Source organism: Mchenga conophoros, linkage group LG6 (genome assembly GCF_057382185.1).
Source record: "Mchenga conophoros isolate Kocher_MC1m ecotype Shallow Benthic linkage group LG6, M_conophoros_male_GT1.1, whole genome shotgun sequence".
In the NCBI taxonomy this organism is placed as follows: domain Eukaryota; kingdom Metazoa; phylum Chordata; class Actinopteri; order Cichliformes; family Cichlidae; genus Mchenga; species Mchenga conophoros.
This window is the reverse complement of record NC_140531.1, coordinates 26,796,590-26,814,282: the sequence shown is the minus strand read 5'-3', so window position 1 is coordinate 26,814,282 and position 17,693 is coordinate 26,796,590. Positions and strand designations below refer to the sequence as shown.

Here is a 17,693-nt window from a genome sequence, read left to right as displayed (position 1 = left end):
AGCAAGATCACTTTTTTAACCCCTTTTTATTAGGCCTTCGTGGATCTTGAGAATAATATGCCAGAAAACAGAAACAGGCTCAAAGCTATTGTGACTCATTAGTGCAGTTAGAGAAGCACATATCCTAGCTTGCCTGGTAGAGTGCTTCACCACCTAGCCCTGCGGGTTAGTCTCTCCAGAATTGATTTTTCTCAGAGATGAATTTTACTGTGCATTTGCCTGGTGTAACATGCCTTTAGAAGTGTGTGTGTGTGTGTGTGTGTGTGTGTGCGCGCGCGCGCGTGTATGTGTGTGTGTGTGGCCTTGTGACTATGAAGTTACTTCTAGCAGCACAGTAAATATTATTTTCCTTATTTTCTGTCATTATGTCATTACTGCTTTTAATTTGACAGACATCTATCTATCATCTGTGATAATGTTCATGTATTTCCCATTATCAGATTAAAATAAACTTGGAGAACTTACAGTGAGCACATGCACATAAATCAGAAAACGCATACACACTCCCCAAAGTGGGCTCCATGGCCACATTTCCTCCGCGTCATGTAAACACTATTGTGTACCCAGTGATAGGGATCACTGGAACCTAAATGTTTGAGGCAATATTCGCAGTGCATTTCATGGAGAAAGTGACAAACAATGCTGTGAGCGCTGGTCGGGACAGACGCCTCTCTTCTCCTCCTGCTCCGCGACAGATGTCGACTGTGTTTATTTTTCCTGATTGTCCTGGAGACAGGCCATCCAGCCACAGGACACAGCAAGGAGGGTTTTAGTTTAGTTAGATATTCAGCACAAAGGAGGAGGATGGGGTTGCATTGCCAGCCTTGAACCTGATCTCTTCCCCCCACACAGCACGGTGTACACCTGATCATCTCCATCAGGACTCAACCTTAAGTATTGGAGGGATCAAGCTACAGGAAAAATAGGAAAGGATTTCAATTCTGTAAACATGAACAAACATTAGAAGATAACACCATTGTAGATGAAAAAGATCAAAAACAGGATAATTTTCTTCTGAAGAATAATGAAAAGGATATTTTTTTTTGTGAGTCAAGAGGAAAAAACGGGAGTGCGTGCATCATTTCACATAATTACTGAGTAATCTCATAATTTCATAATGTCTTGTGATTTACTTCCTGAAAGTTTGTTCTCTATTACCAGCTTTCCTTTTTGCTGAGATCCACCAGTATATTTTAATTCTTACTCCCAAATCCTACACAGAACCTCTGTCTGCTATCTCCTTGTACAGGATTGGAAATTCAGCAACTAAACTCGGCACATGGGTACCTCTTAGGACCCAAAAGGTTCTTATCTTTATCACTGATTATGTCATCATTATTTTGCTTAGCAACAACCTACAAACAGGTTAAAATGACCTGTTGTGCTCCCATAGCACCTTGTAAATTGTATCATTTTAATTTCAGGACAGTAAAATAATATATTTTTTAAAGCCACAAAACTTAAATTATGCATGATATATCCTGATGTCATCATGTTGCCGAGCAACAGGCTAAAATCAAGGACCAAACAAAACAGCATGGACTTGTACTATTTGACAAAATAAGCAGGCAGATACATTATAACTAAATTAAATATAATGGCTTTTTAAATTAATTGCAAACATTTATTTTATGGCAATTTGAAGCCTAGTTAAAAATATTTTATTTTATTCAGCAGTACCTTTACAGCCCACAAGAGGGCTCTGAGTTTTGGAAAAACAGCCATTAAATTATAGCAGTAGTTTTATTTTCATTTCATTTTAATTCATTTTATAATGAATGACAGAATTCGACATAGATTTAGAAATCACTGCAGAGGTAGTTAAACCTCAGCATGTATGATCCATTTTAATGATGGGTGGTCTACAGAGATTTGATAAGCTCAGGACTTTGATTTTTCATTTTCGGTCTACTTGTAAAATAACTGACTCAAGTCACACCTTTTATCAGACAAGTTATCAGATTTCACGCTTGTCCATGTGAAGCGCCTGGAGGCTTGAAACACACCTTTAAACAGACGGTAAAATCAGTGGAGTTCCCCTTTAATTTTTGGAAACGCAGTGATTCGTGAGATTAGTTTCCCTCGTGCGTCTAATCTAATACAGATCAAAAAATCTGATCAAAACTCATCCTAAATCAGTTGCAGTGATGCTCTGTGAAACTGTTGCTCGTTCAAAAGCACAACATAACCTTAGAAATTAGATCAGTGAGGAGTCTCGTTTTTCTCTCCTATCTGTATAAAGTTCATGGTGATTCTGATTACAGTAACGGCACCTTGTACAGTGTCAGCCACATGTCGACGGTCACACATCGCTCCGTTCCCAGGATGCACCTGGCCACAAGCAAGCAGGCGGACGTGAGGGACAGCTGTTTCCTGTGCATGCTTCCTGGTTTGGCAGAGAAAAAAAAGGGGGGGGGGGGGGCTTTAGTGGTGGGAGGGAGTTGGGGTACAGAGTTGGGCAATGGGGTAAATTTGTGTTTTTGCTGAGGGATTTTTCAAACAAGAAATATCTGCCACAGGTGTGAGGGTAAAGAAGGGTGTCACACATATAGAGTATATGCTACAACAACACGATCTCATAAAAGAAAAATAAGAAGTCACGGGGATCGTGGGAGAAATGTTCCTTTATTGTCTCCAGTCTTTGACTCCCCCACCCCAGGGGGAGAGCGTGGTTGGCCACCTAATCAGAGCATAATGGTCTCAATCAATAGTTTCCTTGATTGCACACGTACTGTACATTCCACATCAACAGCGCACAAACAGGGCTGTGTTTTCATGCGAGGTGCTTAAATCAAGGAAGCCTGCGACAGTGTTTCATTACATGATTATGCTGCTGTTCAAATCAATACCACGTTTTTCAATATTTCCATGGAAATAAATAACTTCAGTGAATAAGTTCAGTCAATAGGTTATTCTGAGCATAACAAGGCAAATATCTGACCAATCAGTGCAGTTAATTGGACAAAATCTGTTAATAACACTTTTCTGTTTGTCTCCTGTAAAGTCTGGATGGACGTTTTATATTTCTGAACTAAAGGAATAAAGACTAATCATTATGATGCTTTTGCAAACATGGCTAGAAAAATAAAAACCCAGTAGATGTTGCAGCATGAAACCTGTAACTAAGTATAGTTGTATTAAGTGTCCGTGAGCACGCATCGTTGAGCCTATTTAGACGTTTTTTTCCAGACTTTAAAATCGGTTTTGTGACATTCAGGAAAGACGAGCGTGAGATGAGGTGACACAGTGGAAAGACGGTCCAGCGACACTCGCTGTGTGGACCTGTCTGACTCATTTGACCCTGAGGCCGCCCGCTGACCTTTGACTCTAAGGCGTCATTACGTGCGGAACTTTACGAGAGCACTGCGGCTTTTCAAACAGCCAGCTCACATCCACTTCCACTTTTGGCAACAGAATTACAAATATTTCTACACGAGATGAGCTCTGACAATAGCCTTTGTAAGTGTGTGTATATATGAATGGATGAGTTTCTGTTTGATTCTCTGGGCCTCGGTGCCAAAACTGTATGTGTCTAAACGAGCATATGTGGACGGCCGAGGTTGCGATTGCCACTCGGCACACGTACGGTGCGTGTGTCTGTGTCTGAGTGCGTGTGTCCTTTGGATCGTGATGTGTGGAACAACAGCGTATTGTGTCTTCCTCTCTCATATTTCTCATCATCAGCACTGCCGGTGTCTAAATTCCACTGGTGTGTTCACAGCGTGACGGAGGGACTCAGCCCTGTTGTCAACCCCCATCCTGCAAAAATAGGAAACACAGCATCACTTTTCCACTTTCTCCCTCACTTTTCACCACTAATTCAAAATATATGTCTTCCTGTTTGGAGCTCTCACACTCTGGACTTGGTTGTTTGTATTGGAGAAAGGGTGCAGTTTTGCACATACTCTGTGCTGCTTTTTAAGCACAGCGTGTGAGCAGCCATTGGGGAAACACCTCCATTACTCTGACACATTAACTGTAGATGTTTATGCCTTTCGCCCCTGTATTTGTCAATATGATTTACTCATTATGTGATATAACTGCATCAGACACCTGTGATAATGACCTACAGTATTGGTCAGAACTGAATCAGTCTTACACACAGCTTTTTCATTTTCACAAGGCTTATTTCGCCTTCTTGCTAAGCATTGTAAGATTTTGGGTGCTGAACAGGCCTGCCAGCAGTCCAGACCTTTCACCAACTGAAGACATTTGCAGCACCATAAAACATGACAGAGAAGAGCTGGGACTATGCGAAAGGGTGAAGTGCTGCGGTAAAGTTGCAATGGTCCTATCTTTTATACAGTCTATAGTTCACTCTACTAAGATGTGATTATTTCCAAGCTCCAATTAGTTTTAGTTAGCTGAAGCTAAACCAGAAGTTAAAACGAGATGGTGAAAAACATTTTTAGTTAATGTTACGACTGTTGTTGTAATGTTGTCTCATATGTAAATCTGAGTGCTCAGGTGCCTTTCCTTGATTGGTGCATCCATGGGACGGACCATACAGATTGGCTAATGACCTGGAGACAACATATAAGATGACACTGCCATGGACCTCAACCAGCAGGCTTTGTGTTACCTGTTTCTTTATACAGGAGCATGTAGGGGTGGACGGCCTTTTTATTTGATTACCCTTTTCTCATGTTTTTGTTAGTTAGGGACATTTTGGGGGACGTTATTCTCTTACTTGTTAAACACATGCTCCCATCCACTCTCTTGGTCCAGAAGCTCCATAATCCAAGTGTCCCAACTCAGGTCTGATGGCTTTTTTTCAGTGGTGTTTTTAACCTCTTGGGAACTTTCACTACATTCCTTACTTGATGCAGAAAGAAGAAACGAGTCAGGGATGCATAGCAAGCACAACAAGACACCAGCAGTCCAAACCTTTCACCAACTGAAGACATTTGCAGCACCATAAAACATGACAGAGAAGAGCTGGGACTATGTGAAAGGGTGAAGTGCTGCAGTAAAGTTGCAATGGTCCTATCTTTTATACAGTCTATAGTTCACTCTATTCGATTACCCTTTTCTCATGTTTTTGTTAGTTAGGGAGATAAGACATTGTTATTTGGTTTTATTCTTTTCATAAATAAGTTTTGTACATCCTTTAGATACGGTCCCTTTTGTTTGTTGTTTTGGGGTCCACCCCGAAGCTGTAGTTCATTGAAAAAGGATCCTTTATCATTTTTTGTTTTATTTATTTAATTTTATTTTTCTCCTTGTTACTATGTGGAGTGGTATATTCTGATTGTAAATTTGTTGTTTGGTTTGGGTTAGGACCGGAGAGAAATGTTAATATTAGTTTGTTCCCTGATTTTTGGTGCCCACTTGTAATATAAGTTGGATTGTAGATAGGGGGCAGGGTTTAATAAGAATATTTTCTTCTTCCTGCTCCTTTTCACACATGGTTGTAGTGCTTTATTGATAAAGTGTGGTTGGTTTGCTTGATCTGTTGTACCAAGTGTGAAATAAATAAATAAAATGAAATGAAATAGTTCGCTCCTTTCCTTTGTTAGAATTCAATCACTGTGAAAAAAAATCACCATCAAAATTGTACTGGTTGTGTGATGTGCTGCTTAGGGTCAGACAGGGGTGGATCACCCTTATATTATGGTCTGGCCACCCTTAGACAGGCCATAACACTAACTAAAATGAAAATTAAAACTAGACTTATAACTGGCTGGCTGGTGTCCTTACCAGTGTCCTTGGGTCTGAACTGTGGGCTCCTCTTTCCAGGTGTTCGTACTGCCTGAGTGGCACCAAGATGTGCTGTCTTGCCTCTTTTGGGTTTTCTGCATGTTTCTGGCTCAACATGCAAGTATCCACTTCTTGACGTTCGCTGTTGGTTGCAGCCACTTGAGGTTTTTGGGCTCATTTGGGTTCTCAACACTGGGCGACTTTGATGGGAGTGAAAGCATCCTCACAACATAAATCACCACACTACCTGCTTTTGTTTCAGGTTTTTTCTTTATCCTTGTTAACATGTTTGGGTACTGGGTTTACCTGTAATGCATTTTGTGCTCCAAAAGCTGTTATTTTGTGCAGCTGTGCTCCAAAAGCTGTTAGCATGACCTTTCTTATCATTAGATTGTGCCACACCAGCACCTGAGAGAAAAGCTTTGAGTTTGATTTTGTGTTTGTGTTTTGCAGGCACTCAGGAGAATAAGTCATGATGTTTCTTGTGTTTGTCATGTTAGTATCTCAGTGCTTGTCAATCACCAGTCAACAGTGTCACCACTGTGAACAACATCCTGCGACTGTTTGAGCCAAAACCTTCGAGAAGTCCCTGCAGCTGCTTCAAAACTCATCACTGAGCTCGATCTCTCTTTTAACACGCTGGAGACAACAATGAAAGATGACTTTCTTTCATATGCTGCTTTGAGGGCTTTGTTCGTGAACAACAACAGAATCAAAACCATCCATGAAGAGACATTTCACCCGCTGATTAATTTGGAGAAACTGGACTTCCACAAACCAGTTGGAGACTTTGTCTTCTGGATGGTTTCAGAACCTGATTTCTCTCCACTATTTCAATCTTTTGGGAAACAAATATACAACACTGGGTCCGGTTGTTGTTAACTGATCTTGACTTTGTTGATTAAACGTTGCAAACCGGCCTTCAGTGTGTCCTGTACATGAGGTCATTTAGTACACCACAGCACGGTGAGTTTTTTGAGCTGATGAAGTTCAGCCAAAACAGGAAACATGCAGCAGGAGACAGTAACTTGTTAAAATGTTATAAAAGGTACAATTAAAGATTTTCTTCCTACAGGGTTGTCAATGATCCAAGGATAAATGTCTAATTTGGTCAAAAGTTTATAAGCCATTTCTGGAGAGACTGCAGTGGAAATGTTGTCACTTTTGGACTTTGCTACCTGCAGCTAAACATTTGCAGCTAAATCATTTATTTAAAAGCAGAAGCTGCAACTGATCGAGTGAATGTTTGTCTGAAAACTTAAACTGAACTCCAAGCGTACCATTGCTCCAGCTTACCATCTTTACCTGAGTGAATCAGTTTGTTGAACAATCTAAATGATTCAGAAACTTCTGTGACATCAACTTAACTAAGGCTCATTACAAATTTCACAAAACACTGCTGAATACTTTTAATATTTTTTTTATTAGTTATTTTTGTTTTGTTGTTATTTTGATTTTAATAAAACAAAATAACATAAAGAATCAAATTGTTTCTTTGTTTTTTTAAATTTAATTTATTTTACAAATAAATTAATAATAATATTAATAATAATAACAACAAATTAGTGCTGTCAGCGTAAACGTCATTAGTTAAAATGACGTTAACGCTGACAGCACTAATTTGTTGTTCCAGAGAGCAAGCCAAACACTGGTCTAGAAAAGGACGATCTCTAGTAGTGCTGCACTACTAGTAGATTTTGTTTTAACCTCCTAGGACCTGGTGTCCACATATGTGGACATAACATTTATGAGACCAAAATACAAAATTTTGCTCTTCAAAAACCTGATATCCACATTACACTGCCACTGTTCAATCGAACTTTAAAATGAATGTCCTCATATGTGGATCTCATTTTTTTGAGAAACAAAAAAAAGATAGTCCGAATCTGATGTCTTTGTTTTCACATTCATCAGGTCCCAATCAACCCAAATGGCACAGAGAAATTAAAAATGCATGCCATGAAAGAGTTCAGGTCTTAGGATGTTAAAAATGTCCCTGCTGATGAGACCAGTGAATGTGGGGCGACGGTGGCAAGAAAAAACTCCCTCCTGGAGGAAGAAATCTTGGGAGGACCAGGCTCTCTGGGAGGACCCTTCCTCCTGAGGGCAATACTTACCAGTACTTGTCCTCCAGTGTGCGATGGTGGGCTGGGACGAGTGTTGTTTCTTCTCAGCATGATGATGACCTTCCTTCCATTTCCTGTTTCAGAACTGAGAATGAAGACAAAACTGGTTAACAAGGTAACAGGACATTTAAAAATTCTCTCACTTCAGGATGAGATGCTGTGTCTTCTTACGTTTCTCTTGTAAAACAGCATGTAGGCCGAGTGCTGCTGTTCCTCACAAGCTGCAGATCCAGTTGTGTGGAGCACCTGTGCGTCATTATAGGTGAGCCAGCGATCTGATGTAGAGTGCTGACTCTCCTCAGGATGGACAGAATTACAGATGTAGTGTCCTGAAATCACATTAAGACAAATGAATCCAACTTCTGGAAGTCAACTGATTCAAGCAAACAGTGATTTTGACTTAGTGCTTCTTAGAACATCAAAAGCTTTTGTGTGTGAGTCCTTCACTGAAAAGTAGAAAGTTTTCATTTTCTGTTTGTAACAAGTCTGTTGTTTTACCTGACTCTGTGCCTCCATAATGACTGATGATGCTGACAAGACTATAACAGCCACCACCCTGAGAAGGAACAAATCCAAAGAGTGTTAGTTTCACAAAGTCTCACATCAGAGCCATAATTAAGCTGATTTGCTGAGGCTACGTCCACACTAATGCGTTTTCGTTTGAAAACACATCGTTTTCTCTCCGCTTTGACCTCCCGTCCACACTGAGACGGCGTTTTCCTCAAGGAAAAACACAGCATCTTGAAAACGCTCTCGAAAACGCAGACTTTCTAAAACGATGATGCATTTTAGTCATGTGATGCAGTCATGTGAGCAATTAAACAAAGATAGCCGAGTGCATTTTACAGCAGTTGTTTTGATTGCTCTCAACTTTGACAGCCCTAAAAAAGATTAATATCAGTTTGTACATGCTCCGGATAGCTTTTCTTCAAATTCTGTAATCCTCACTCACTTTTGCGCATGCGCAGGACTGGAACGTAAGCGTTTTCGGCCGTTTCAATGCAGACGCACAACTATTTGAAAATGACTGAAAACACTAGTGTGGACACGGAGTTTTCAAATCTATCAGGGCTAGTGTGGACGTAGCCTGAGACGTTCTGCAGTCTGTTTTTACCTGATTGGATGGCACCACCAAGTCCCTCTGCAGCCTGACGGGGTCATCCACCTTCTTAATGTTGTAGGTTTGTGTAAAGCCAAACCTCTTCAGATGCAAGATCAGGACTCTGGCAGAAAAGAAGAAAAAAAACACAAACAAGGTAGAAAATAAGAAGAATGAGTGTCAAACACAAACAGAAGATGGGAGAAAACGACTGCTCAAGTATTGTCTCGAAAAACTCTGATATTTGATGCGCCACAGTTTGGAAACCTGGTCAGTCGATCACTTCTGATGTGACCTTACTCACCTTGGCAGTGTATCAAAAGACGACTTCAGTTCTGAGGCCGTCCCTCCACAATCACAGCGAAATTCTATTTCTTGTTCCTGAACAACAGCACAGAGAAAACAGGCTTTATGGTAGAAAGAAATCTCAACATATGCACACACACATACGCACAAACACTAACAAAAAAGGTGTGTTAAGATCGCTGACACTACAACTCTATTGGAATTTGTGATCTTACCTTCAAGTATGTCTCTAACATGTTTATAATAGACCCCTCTGGAACAAGGTCAAGAGACAAGCTGGTGAAGTCCTCGTGCTGTGATGATTGGTGACCACAGCTACACATTTCAGGAGTAACGTAGTTAAAGTAAAGATCAGGTAGGTGGAAAAGAGGTATATGAAAATATTGCAACCAGCTCTGCGTTTCTGAAAGACAGGCTTACCTCTTGCATGTCCTCATGTTTTCCATTTTAAAAATGTGATGCTCTTCTACTGGGCAGGTATAACTTTGGCCCAGGAGAGCTGCGTTCCTCTCCAGGTGAGGTGCGAGCCTTTTGACCTCATTGAGGAACAATGTTAGGAATTCATGAGCGTCCTGAAAGAAAAGCAGAGAGATTTAAAACAGTACATCAAAATCAGAAGGTAAAGCAAAAAAACAAAATGTCCAAATAGCTGACGCACTTTCTGTGCACTGCCGGTGTATTCAGGAGCTTGACTGCTGAATGCCTTCTTAAAAGCTCTTAGGTGGTGATCTTTAAGGCCATAATCTGTTGACTCATGACAGTCCCTGACATCAATGAGCCTTCTGTAGAAAGGAAAGGGTAAACAGACATTTCTGCTGTTAGATCTCTTTGTTCTTCAGGTTTTTGAAGAAAGTAGAAGGTTGACGTAGCGCACCTTAAGAGCTGAGCTTCTGGATCTGTGCTCCACAAAACCTCCTGACGCCTGATGTCTCTTATGAACTCCTCAATGTTGAGGAGGCTCTGCAGGCAGGAGTTCATGTAGCAGGTGTTTCCGATGTTTGGAAACCTGACACACACGCACAACGTTTACAGTATCAGTGTAAAAGAATTCATTTTCTCCACTTTGACAAAGTGAGCTTTGGTCTTTGTGCACCACGTGTACTCACCCGAAGCAGTCTATAGTCCCAGTTTGACTTTCTATTATTTCTCCACCGCATGCTACACTGCTCCAAAAAGGTAAAAACACAAACACAAAATTAGGAAAGATGTCAGGATGCTGAGCAGTGTATGTGCATGGATGCATGAGCTTTGAAGTTGAAACATTTTGGAGGACGTCTTTCTCTTACCTGTTAAACACATGCTCCCATCCACTCTCTTGGTCCAGAAGCTCCATAATCCAAGTGTCCCAACTCAGGTCTGCTGGGATCGTTTCCGTGGTGCTTCTTACCTGATATAAATATATAGGACATAGCTGTGTGCCTCATTGCTCTTAATTGCTCTCATTTAACTGTGATGAGTAAATGCTTGATGACAGTGACTCTTTCCATAAAACATACCTTCCCGGATTTAAAAAGAGAGCAGCGAGACCTTTTTTGTGTCTTCACAGTGTTGCTCTCTGCCTCTGCATCGCTGTCAGTTTGCTGCAGAGGACGAACAAACATAAGTTTATTAAAAAGTACATTTTAAAGAGAATGTGTATTTCATATGTTTTGTGTAAAAGCAAACCGAGGAACAGCAGAAGATGTGTCTCCATTTTCTCTTCTTTTGGCCATTTTCAGGGTTAGCTGGTGTGGCAGCAACAGAAGCATCCGGGATGCTGATGAGGACAAAAGTGTAAATGTTGTGGAAATTTATAAGAAGGAGTACATTTTGCTAATACAGATTGCTAATAAAAGTGAATAACTGTAATGGAATACCAACATGAACAAAATCATGTATTTTATACATTTACACTCTACATTTTCAAACGCTAATCTCTGCATCCATATAAATAATAGACAAGACTAGAAGGAGTAAAAAAGATGTAAATACACAAGGTGGAAGAAAAATGCCAATAAAAGGGAAATAAAAGAGCTCCAACTCAACCACTGCTATAAATATCTCCAGCAGCATTAAAGACTGGCGCATTTCTTTACCTCTGATGAGACGTAGAAGGAATTTCCTTCTCTGCCACGTTTTGTTTGTGTAATTTCTGTTTAGAAACAAGAAAACCAACATCAGTAATGGCATAAAACAAACATACCAAGTGGGTCTCTCCATGAAAAGTGTCCAGTTAGAAAATTTGGTATTATTTCATATTATTTATCACTTTAGTGAGCTGTCAGCTCATGAAGCAGATATAGGAATATCTTTAAATAAAATAAAAACAATTTATTCATGCCTTAAATTGAGTTTTAAAGTTTGTCCTATGAGATACAAAATCCTTCATTTGGTTCTGATCAAAATTCAGTTTTTACAGAAATCATCCATGAAGCTTCAAAAATGCTTATTCACCATAAAAAATATTTAGAGAAACATCCTGCAAGTCTCTTCGAACTTACCTTTCTGTGAAAAAAAAACGTTTAAACATCTTTGAACTTAATTTGAGGACATGGCTGTGTGCTAAATTGCTCTTAATTCTTCTCATTTAACTGTGATGAGTAAAATGCTTGATGACAGTGACTCTTTCCATAAAACATACCTTCCAGAATTTAAAAAGAAACCAGCGACACTTTTTTTGTGTCTTCACAGTGTTGCTCTCTGCCTCTGCATCGCTGTCAGTTTGCTGCAGAGGACGAACAAACATACGTGTATTAAAAAAGTAAAGTCACTTTAAATTAACAAGTGCAATTTAAAGAGAATGTGCATTTCATATGTTTTGTGTAAAAGCAAACCGAGGAACAGCAGAGGTGTCTCCATTTTCTCTTCTTTTGACCATTTTCAGTAACAGGAGCATCCGGGATGCTGATGAGGACAAAAGTGTAAATGTTATTTTTCAAAGTGCAAATTTTTAACAAGGAGTACATGCTGGAGATTGCAGATAAAAATTAATAACTGTAATGGAACAAAATCATGTATTTTGTACATTTACACTCTACATTTTCAAACGCTAATCTCTGAATCAATATAAATTATAGACAAGACTAGAAGTAGTAAAAAAGATGTAAATACAAAACACCAATAAAAGGGAAATAAAAGAGCTCCAACTCAACCACTGCTATAAATATCTCCAGCAGCATTAAAGACTGGCGCATTTCTTTACCTCTGATGAGACGTAGAAGGAATTTCCTTCTCTGCCACGTTTTGTTTGTGTGATTTCTGTTTAGAAACAAGAAAACCAACATCAGTAATGGCATAAAACAAAGTATATGGTATGAAAATACAAAATCCTTCATTTGGATTCAAAATTCAGTTTTTACAGAAATCATCCAAGAAGCTTCCTTAAAAGTTTCAAAAATGCTTGTTTACCATAAGAAAATATTCATAGAAATGTGCTGCGAGTCTCTTCAAACTTACCTTTCTGTGAAAAAGAAGTTTAAACATCTTTGGACTTGATGTGATCGCAGCCAAAATCTCCTCAGCTTTGCAAAAGTTCAACTGAAAACAAGCAGTCAAAGGTTGTATATTTATAAACTTTCAGCATAGAACGTTCATACCCTGAACAGCAAACATCATCATTATGATGTATGGGGCAAATTTGCATATTTTGGAATGTATGCTCATTTGAACTGTATGGTGCTCGTCTCCAAGCAACTGCTACACAAAACAGGTCAAGTCAAGTGGCTTTTATTGTCATTTTAACCACGTGCAGAGGTGCTGTACAGAGTGAAACGAGACAGCGTTCCTCCGAGACCCTGGTGCTATATATGACATATACGGACAAACCCAGGACTACATAAAGTGCAGTGTGCATAAATTGCAAAAATAAACAAGACAAAACAGTGCAAAACGTGACAGAACAGGACGAAACAGACACAAGACAATGGAAATGTGCAAAATGCTGAGTATTGTGCAAAAGTAACTTGGTGTCTGTATGTATGTGTATGAGTGTGAGATACTGCAGACAAGTGCTTGGTAGTGGCGTGTGTGAAGGTGTGCGTGTGCCAGTGCAGTCACTGAGTGTTCAGGGGTCTGACGGCTTGTGGGAAGAAACTTTTCCGTAGTTTGGTAGCGAGGGCCCGGATGTTGTGGGACCTCTTTCCAGAAGGCAGCAGGGTGAAGAGTGTGTTTGAAGGCTGTGTGGGGTCCTCCAGCAAGCGGGTGTTATAAGGAGGGGAGAGGGGCTCCAATGACCTTCTTAGCTGCTCTCACAATCCGTTGTAGGGTACTGCGATCCAATATGCTGCAGTTACCATACCAGACAGTGATGCAGCTACTTAGGATGCTCTCATTAGTCCCACTGTAAAAGGTGGTGAGAATGGATGGTGGGAGATGGGCTTTCCTCAGCTTCTGCATGAAGTAGAGACGCTGCTGGGCCTTCTTGGTTATGGAGCTGGTGTTGAGGGAGCAGGAGTGGTTCTCCGCCAGGTGGACACCAAGAAATCTGGTGCTCTTGACGACGTCCACAGAGGATCCATTCATGTTAAGTGGGCAGTGATCCCACTGTGCTCTCCTGAAGTCAACAATCTCTTTTGTTTTGTCCACGTTCAGAGACAGGTTGTTGACTCTACACCTCTACAGATGGCCCGCAGTGCAACCCTTCAGCTTCCTAGTAGATGCACCTATATACAAATTTAAAGACCTAGGAGACTTACTTCTCGTCACAGAGTTGTAGCATTCACAACATTTTCAGAAAACTTGAACTCAAGGTCAAAGTCACTGATATTCAAACTGACCCCAGAACTTTAGTAAATGCACCAATGGCATCAATTCAAAATCCTGCCCCTCGTTCTCGACCAAGCTGAGTATACAATTATAAAACAATCATTTCCCATTTTTATTTCACTATCTGTAACTAAGACAAATAAACAGTATTTGGGACACAAGTCACTATTAAAGTGGTTAGTGAGACTCCACATCTGATAACAGTATAACACACTGCTTATTTATGTAAAATTGTCATCAATAAATGTGTTCAAAACCGAAGCTACACTGGCTTTAAAAGTTTTTGTTAACTCTGACTACCTGTCTGCTCTTACCTGTTTCTTTTGCTCTCTGCTGTCTTCATCCTCCATCCAACTCTACAGCTATGGTTAGGGATGACATGATGAAACTGAAGGATGTCTGGGCACCGAAAAAAGAAAAGAAGAGAGATTGGATTAGGCTGCAGCTGGCGTGCCATTCTCTCACTTCAGGATGAGATGCTGTGTCTTCTTACGTTAATCTTGTAAAACAGGATGTAGGCTGAGTGCTGCTGTTCCTCACAAGCTGCAGATCCAGTTGTGTGCAGCACCTGTGCGTCATTATAGGTGAGCCAAGGATCTGATGTAGAGTGTGGACTCTCCTCAGGATGGACAGAATTACAGATGCAGCAGCTGTTTCCGATGTATGGAAACCTGACACACAAACAAAAGTTTACAGTATCAGTGTAAAATAATTCATTTTGTCCAGGTTGAGAAGGTGAGCTTTGGTCCTTGTGCACCACGTGTACTCACCTGAAGCCATCTCTGGTCTGAATTTTATTTTCCATTATTTATCCACCGCCCAAGTGTTTCACTACGCTACTGCAAAAAGGTAAAAACACAAACACACAATTAGACGCTGAGCACTGGATGTGCATGTATGCTAGTGATGTGACGTTCTGTATTGAGGCTCCGAAGCTTGTGTCGAGTAATGGAGGGGGCGTTTCCGCGATGAGCGTATCGAGGCTTGCTTCATTTATGGGAGGAGCTGAAAATGATGACGTCCGAAGCCTCGCTGCCCGGCTGTACCACGTGACTGGTTCATGAAGTGGTTCGAACTTTGCTGCGAGATGTGACAGCGATACAAACCCCTCAGACTTCAATCAAAATGTAGGTGTTTGATGGAGAGCTGCGGTTAGTGAGAGTTGGAGACAGCTGGGAGGCAGTTTGGAGGTTTATGAGAGTGAGGAGAGAAACTCAGGAGAGAATGGAGCCAGCTAAGAAGAGGAGGATGTCCTCCCCTGTGTGGGAACATTTTGATCTTATTCCTCCCAACAAGGTATTTCTACAGAAGATGTATTTTCATAATACTGATGGTGCAATACAATTTAAGTTAAGCTGTATTTACTTTTGTACAAGGTGAAGTGTTTGCTATGTGCCAGGGAGCTGGGATATAACAACAACACCTCATCCATGCTTAGGCACTACAGAGCTTTGCATGAGAATAAGGGGAACACCGATTGTGGAGCAAGACCAGGTGAGCCATCAAATGCCATGATAATAATAGCATGCCGTAATGTTACTAAATGATATAACAATATTATACAACTGTAATAAGTTACGTGTGTGATATTTATATTTGTGCTTTGTTTTTATTGTCTTTCCTCAGGAGAACAATCTCAAATAGATGAAGACCTGGTTAGCATGGTGATTAAGGACTCCCAGCCATTTAGCATTGTGGAGGACAAAGGATTTATAAGATTTGTTAAATCATTAAATCCTAGCTATGTTCTCCCCACTAAAAAGGTCATAAAAGCAGTGAAAATTTAGTTTTTACTGAATAAAATATGGGCAGGACTGACGCCTCAGTGTGTAGCTGTCCATACCTCAACGTTACAAAAGCACAACCACTGTCCACACCCCAACCACACCTCACCTCACAGTAAATGATCATTTCCATTTTAAGCATTTCCAAATAATCATTTTCCATACTGCCAGTATAAATATACACAGTATACTGCATCACTACAATATACATGTTTTACACACTCCTTTTGTTGTTGACATTTACAGGCTGTGTGCAAAAGGCCACACTCTTCAAATTCATGCCAACTAATATTTTTACGTCCAGTAGGTGTCCTACTAGAGCAAATAAAGCTTCAAGAAGCTTTGCGCTGGGGTGAACCAATTGGATGAAAAGCTTCAGTGCTTCATCTGCCCATCACTAATGTATGCATGAGCTTTGAAGTTTAAACATTTTGGGGGACGTTATTCTCTTACTTGTTAAACACATGCTCCCATCCACTCTCTTGGTCCAGAAGCTCCATAATCCAAGTGTCCCAACTCAGGTCTGATGGCATTTTTTCAGTGGTGTTTTTAACCTCTTGGGAACTTTCACTACATTCCTTACTTGATGCAGAAAGAAGAAACGAGTCAGCGATGCATAGCAAGCACAACAAGACACCAAACAAATATTCTCTCTCTGGAGAACAGCATTCGACCACCAATGCTTATTTTGACCCGCAATTTGCCAAAGTATTAAAAGCACTTACCTGGGGTTGTCTGTAATTACACCCTGGGGACATTCTGGTTGTCCTGCTCGGGGGTAGATGACCTGCACTGGATCCTACGAACTTCCTGTTAGCTTATAGTGCATTAGCTAACAGGCATATTAGCTAAAACTGACTGAAGCTCAAACAGGCTAAAAACAACATAAATAAAACCCTCAAGGATTTATTTTGGTATAGCAGTTGAGGTGGTTAAGTTATCTGTGCCTTGATATCTCTCTTAGGCTGAAAACACGAAGAGTCCGACCCCCAATTCCTTTACTCATTGCTGTTAAAGTTAAGCTAACATAGCCTGTTTTGGGTCTCCAAGTTAGAAAACGTTACACCGATTAGAGTAAGACTCATGAGTTGAATTGTAGTTACGTTACAGCTTGATCCCCAGTTTTGGCACACAGTTGAGCATATTATTTAAAATCAAATTAAACAATATTAAAGTCAGTTTATGGTAAGGTAAATAATATTTTACATTTTTCTTCAGTCAGCTATGTTGTGTGAACAGGGTCTGCAGAACAGCTAGCCTATTTTGACACCTCATTGACTTTAACAGCACTAATCTTATTCCCTCCGGGGGGTTTTTCAGCACCAGGTCTTTTTTTTTCTTATTGTAATGCAGTGTTAACTCTGTGTTGTGGTGTCTCTTCTGATGTAATGTGTACACGCGGGTGGATGACCATGGAAAAGTCCGAACAAAAGGAGGATGAGGCTCATTATCAGCGTAGTTATGAACCCTGTAAACTACTAAACATTTTCAAAACTGAAATATGAAACTGAAACAAGCAAACTGTCACTGCACTAACTAAAACTGAGCTGGATTAAAAACAAAAAGTGAAATTACTTAGAATTAATTAGAAAATACTTGAGTACAATAACTGTATTATTGTCTCTGCTTTGGTCTCTTGACCACTAGATGGCAGCAAATGCATAGATTTCCATGACTCTGGCTTAAATAATTAAAAGGGCATTTTGCCCATTTCTTTTTTCTCGCATATCCTTATTTTTTTCTTTTCTTATTTTTTATCATAGCTGGGCATCCCTATTTCCTTTAAAACATTTCAAATCCATATTCATATGCTTTCACTCAATTTTAGGGCAGAATATATTACAGCTGTTTTTTATTTCTTCTTCAATATTTACATTGGGGGGGGATTTGAGTTTTGAAACTGGTGAAATCTCCACACAAATAATTTAGTTTTTG

The 17,693-nt window shown here is 40.1% G+C and overlaps 1 protein-coding gene across 3 annotated transcripts; it reads right to left on the bottom strand.

Annotated features, from left to right (window-relative positions):
- Positions 1-7,124: 7,124 nt before the first annotated feature.
- LOC146572762 (ubiquitin carboxyl-terminal hydrolase 46-like) lies at positions 7,125-17,175 on the bottom strand. 3 transcript variants are annotated; one of them, XM_085277139.1, is made up of 22 exons: positions 16,484-17,175; positions 16,212-16,340; positions 14,745-14,813; positions 14,468-14,645; positions 12,667-12,747; positions 12,413-12,468; positions 12,045-12,114; positions 11,852-11,935; positions 11,307-11,362; positions 10,897-10,987; positions 10,728-10,811; positions 10,518-10,618; positions 10,338-10,394; positions 10,106-10,237; positions 9,890-10,013; positions 9,652-9,803; positions 9,447-9,546; positions 9,230-9,306; positions 8,941-9,049; positions 8,325-8,382; positions 7,998-8,155; positions 7,128-7,911 (listed from the first exon to the last, which is right to left on the bottom strand). In XM_085277139.1, exons 3-22 carry the CDS (start codon positions 14,777-14,779, stop codon positions 7,906-7,908), a joined length of 1,809 nt encoding a protein of 602 aa, XP_085133265.1. In that variant the 5' UTR covers positions 14,780-14,813; positions 16,212-16,340; positions 16,484-17,175; the 3' UTR covers positions 7,128-7,905. The 3 variants fall into 3 exon arrangements, with proteins under 3 accessions (XP_085133266.1, XP_085133267.1, XP_085133265.1); XM_085277140.1 differs by lacking the exons at positions 14,745-14,813; positions 16,212-16,340; positions 16,484-17,175 and adding an exon at positions 14,289-14,373 and having other exon boundaries at positions 7,125-7,911; positions 10,338-10,397; positions 14,468-14,600; XM_085277141.1 differs by lacking the exons at positions 14,745-14,813; positions 16,212-16,340; positions 16,484-17,175 and adding an exon at positions 14,289-14,373 and having other exon boundaries at positions 7,127-7,911; positions 14,468-14,600.
- Between the last annotated feature and the right edge of the window lie 518 nt (positions 17,176-17,693).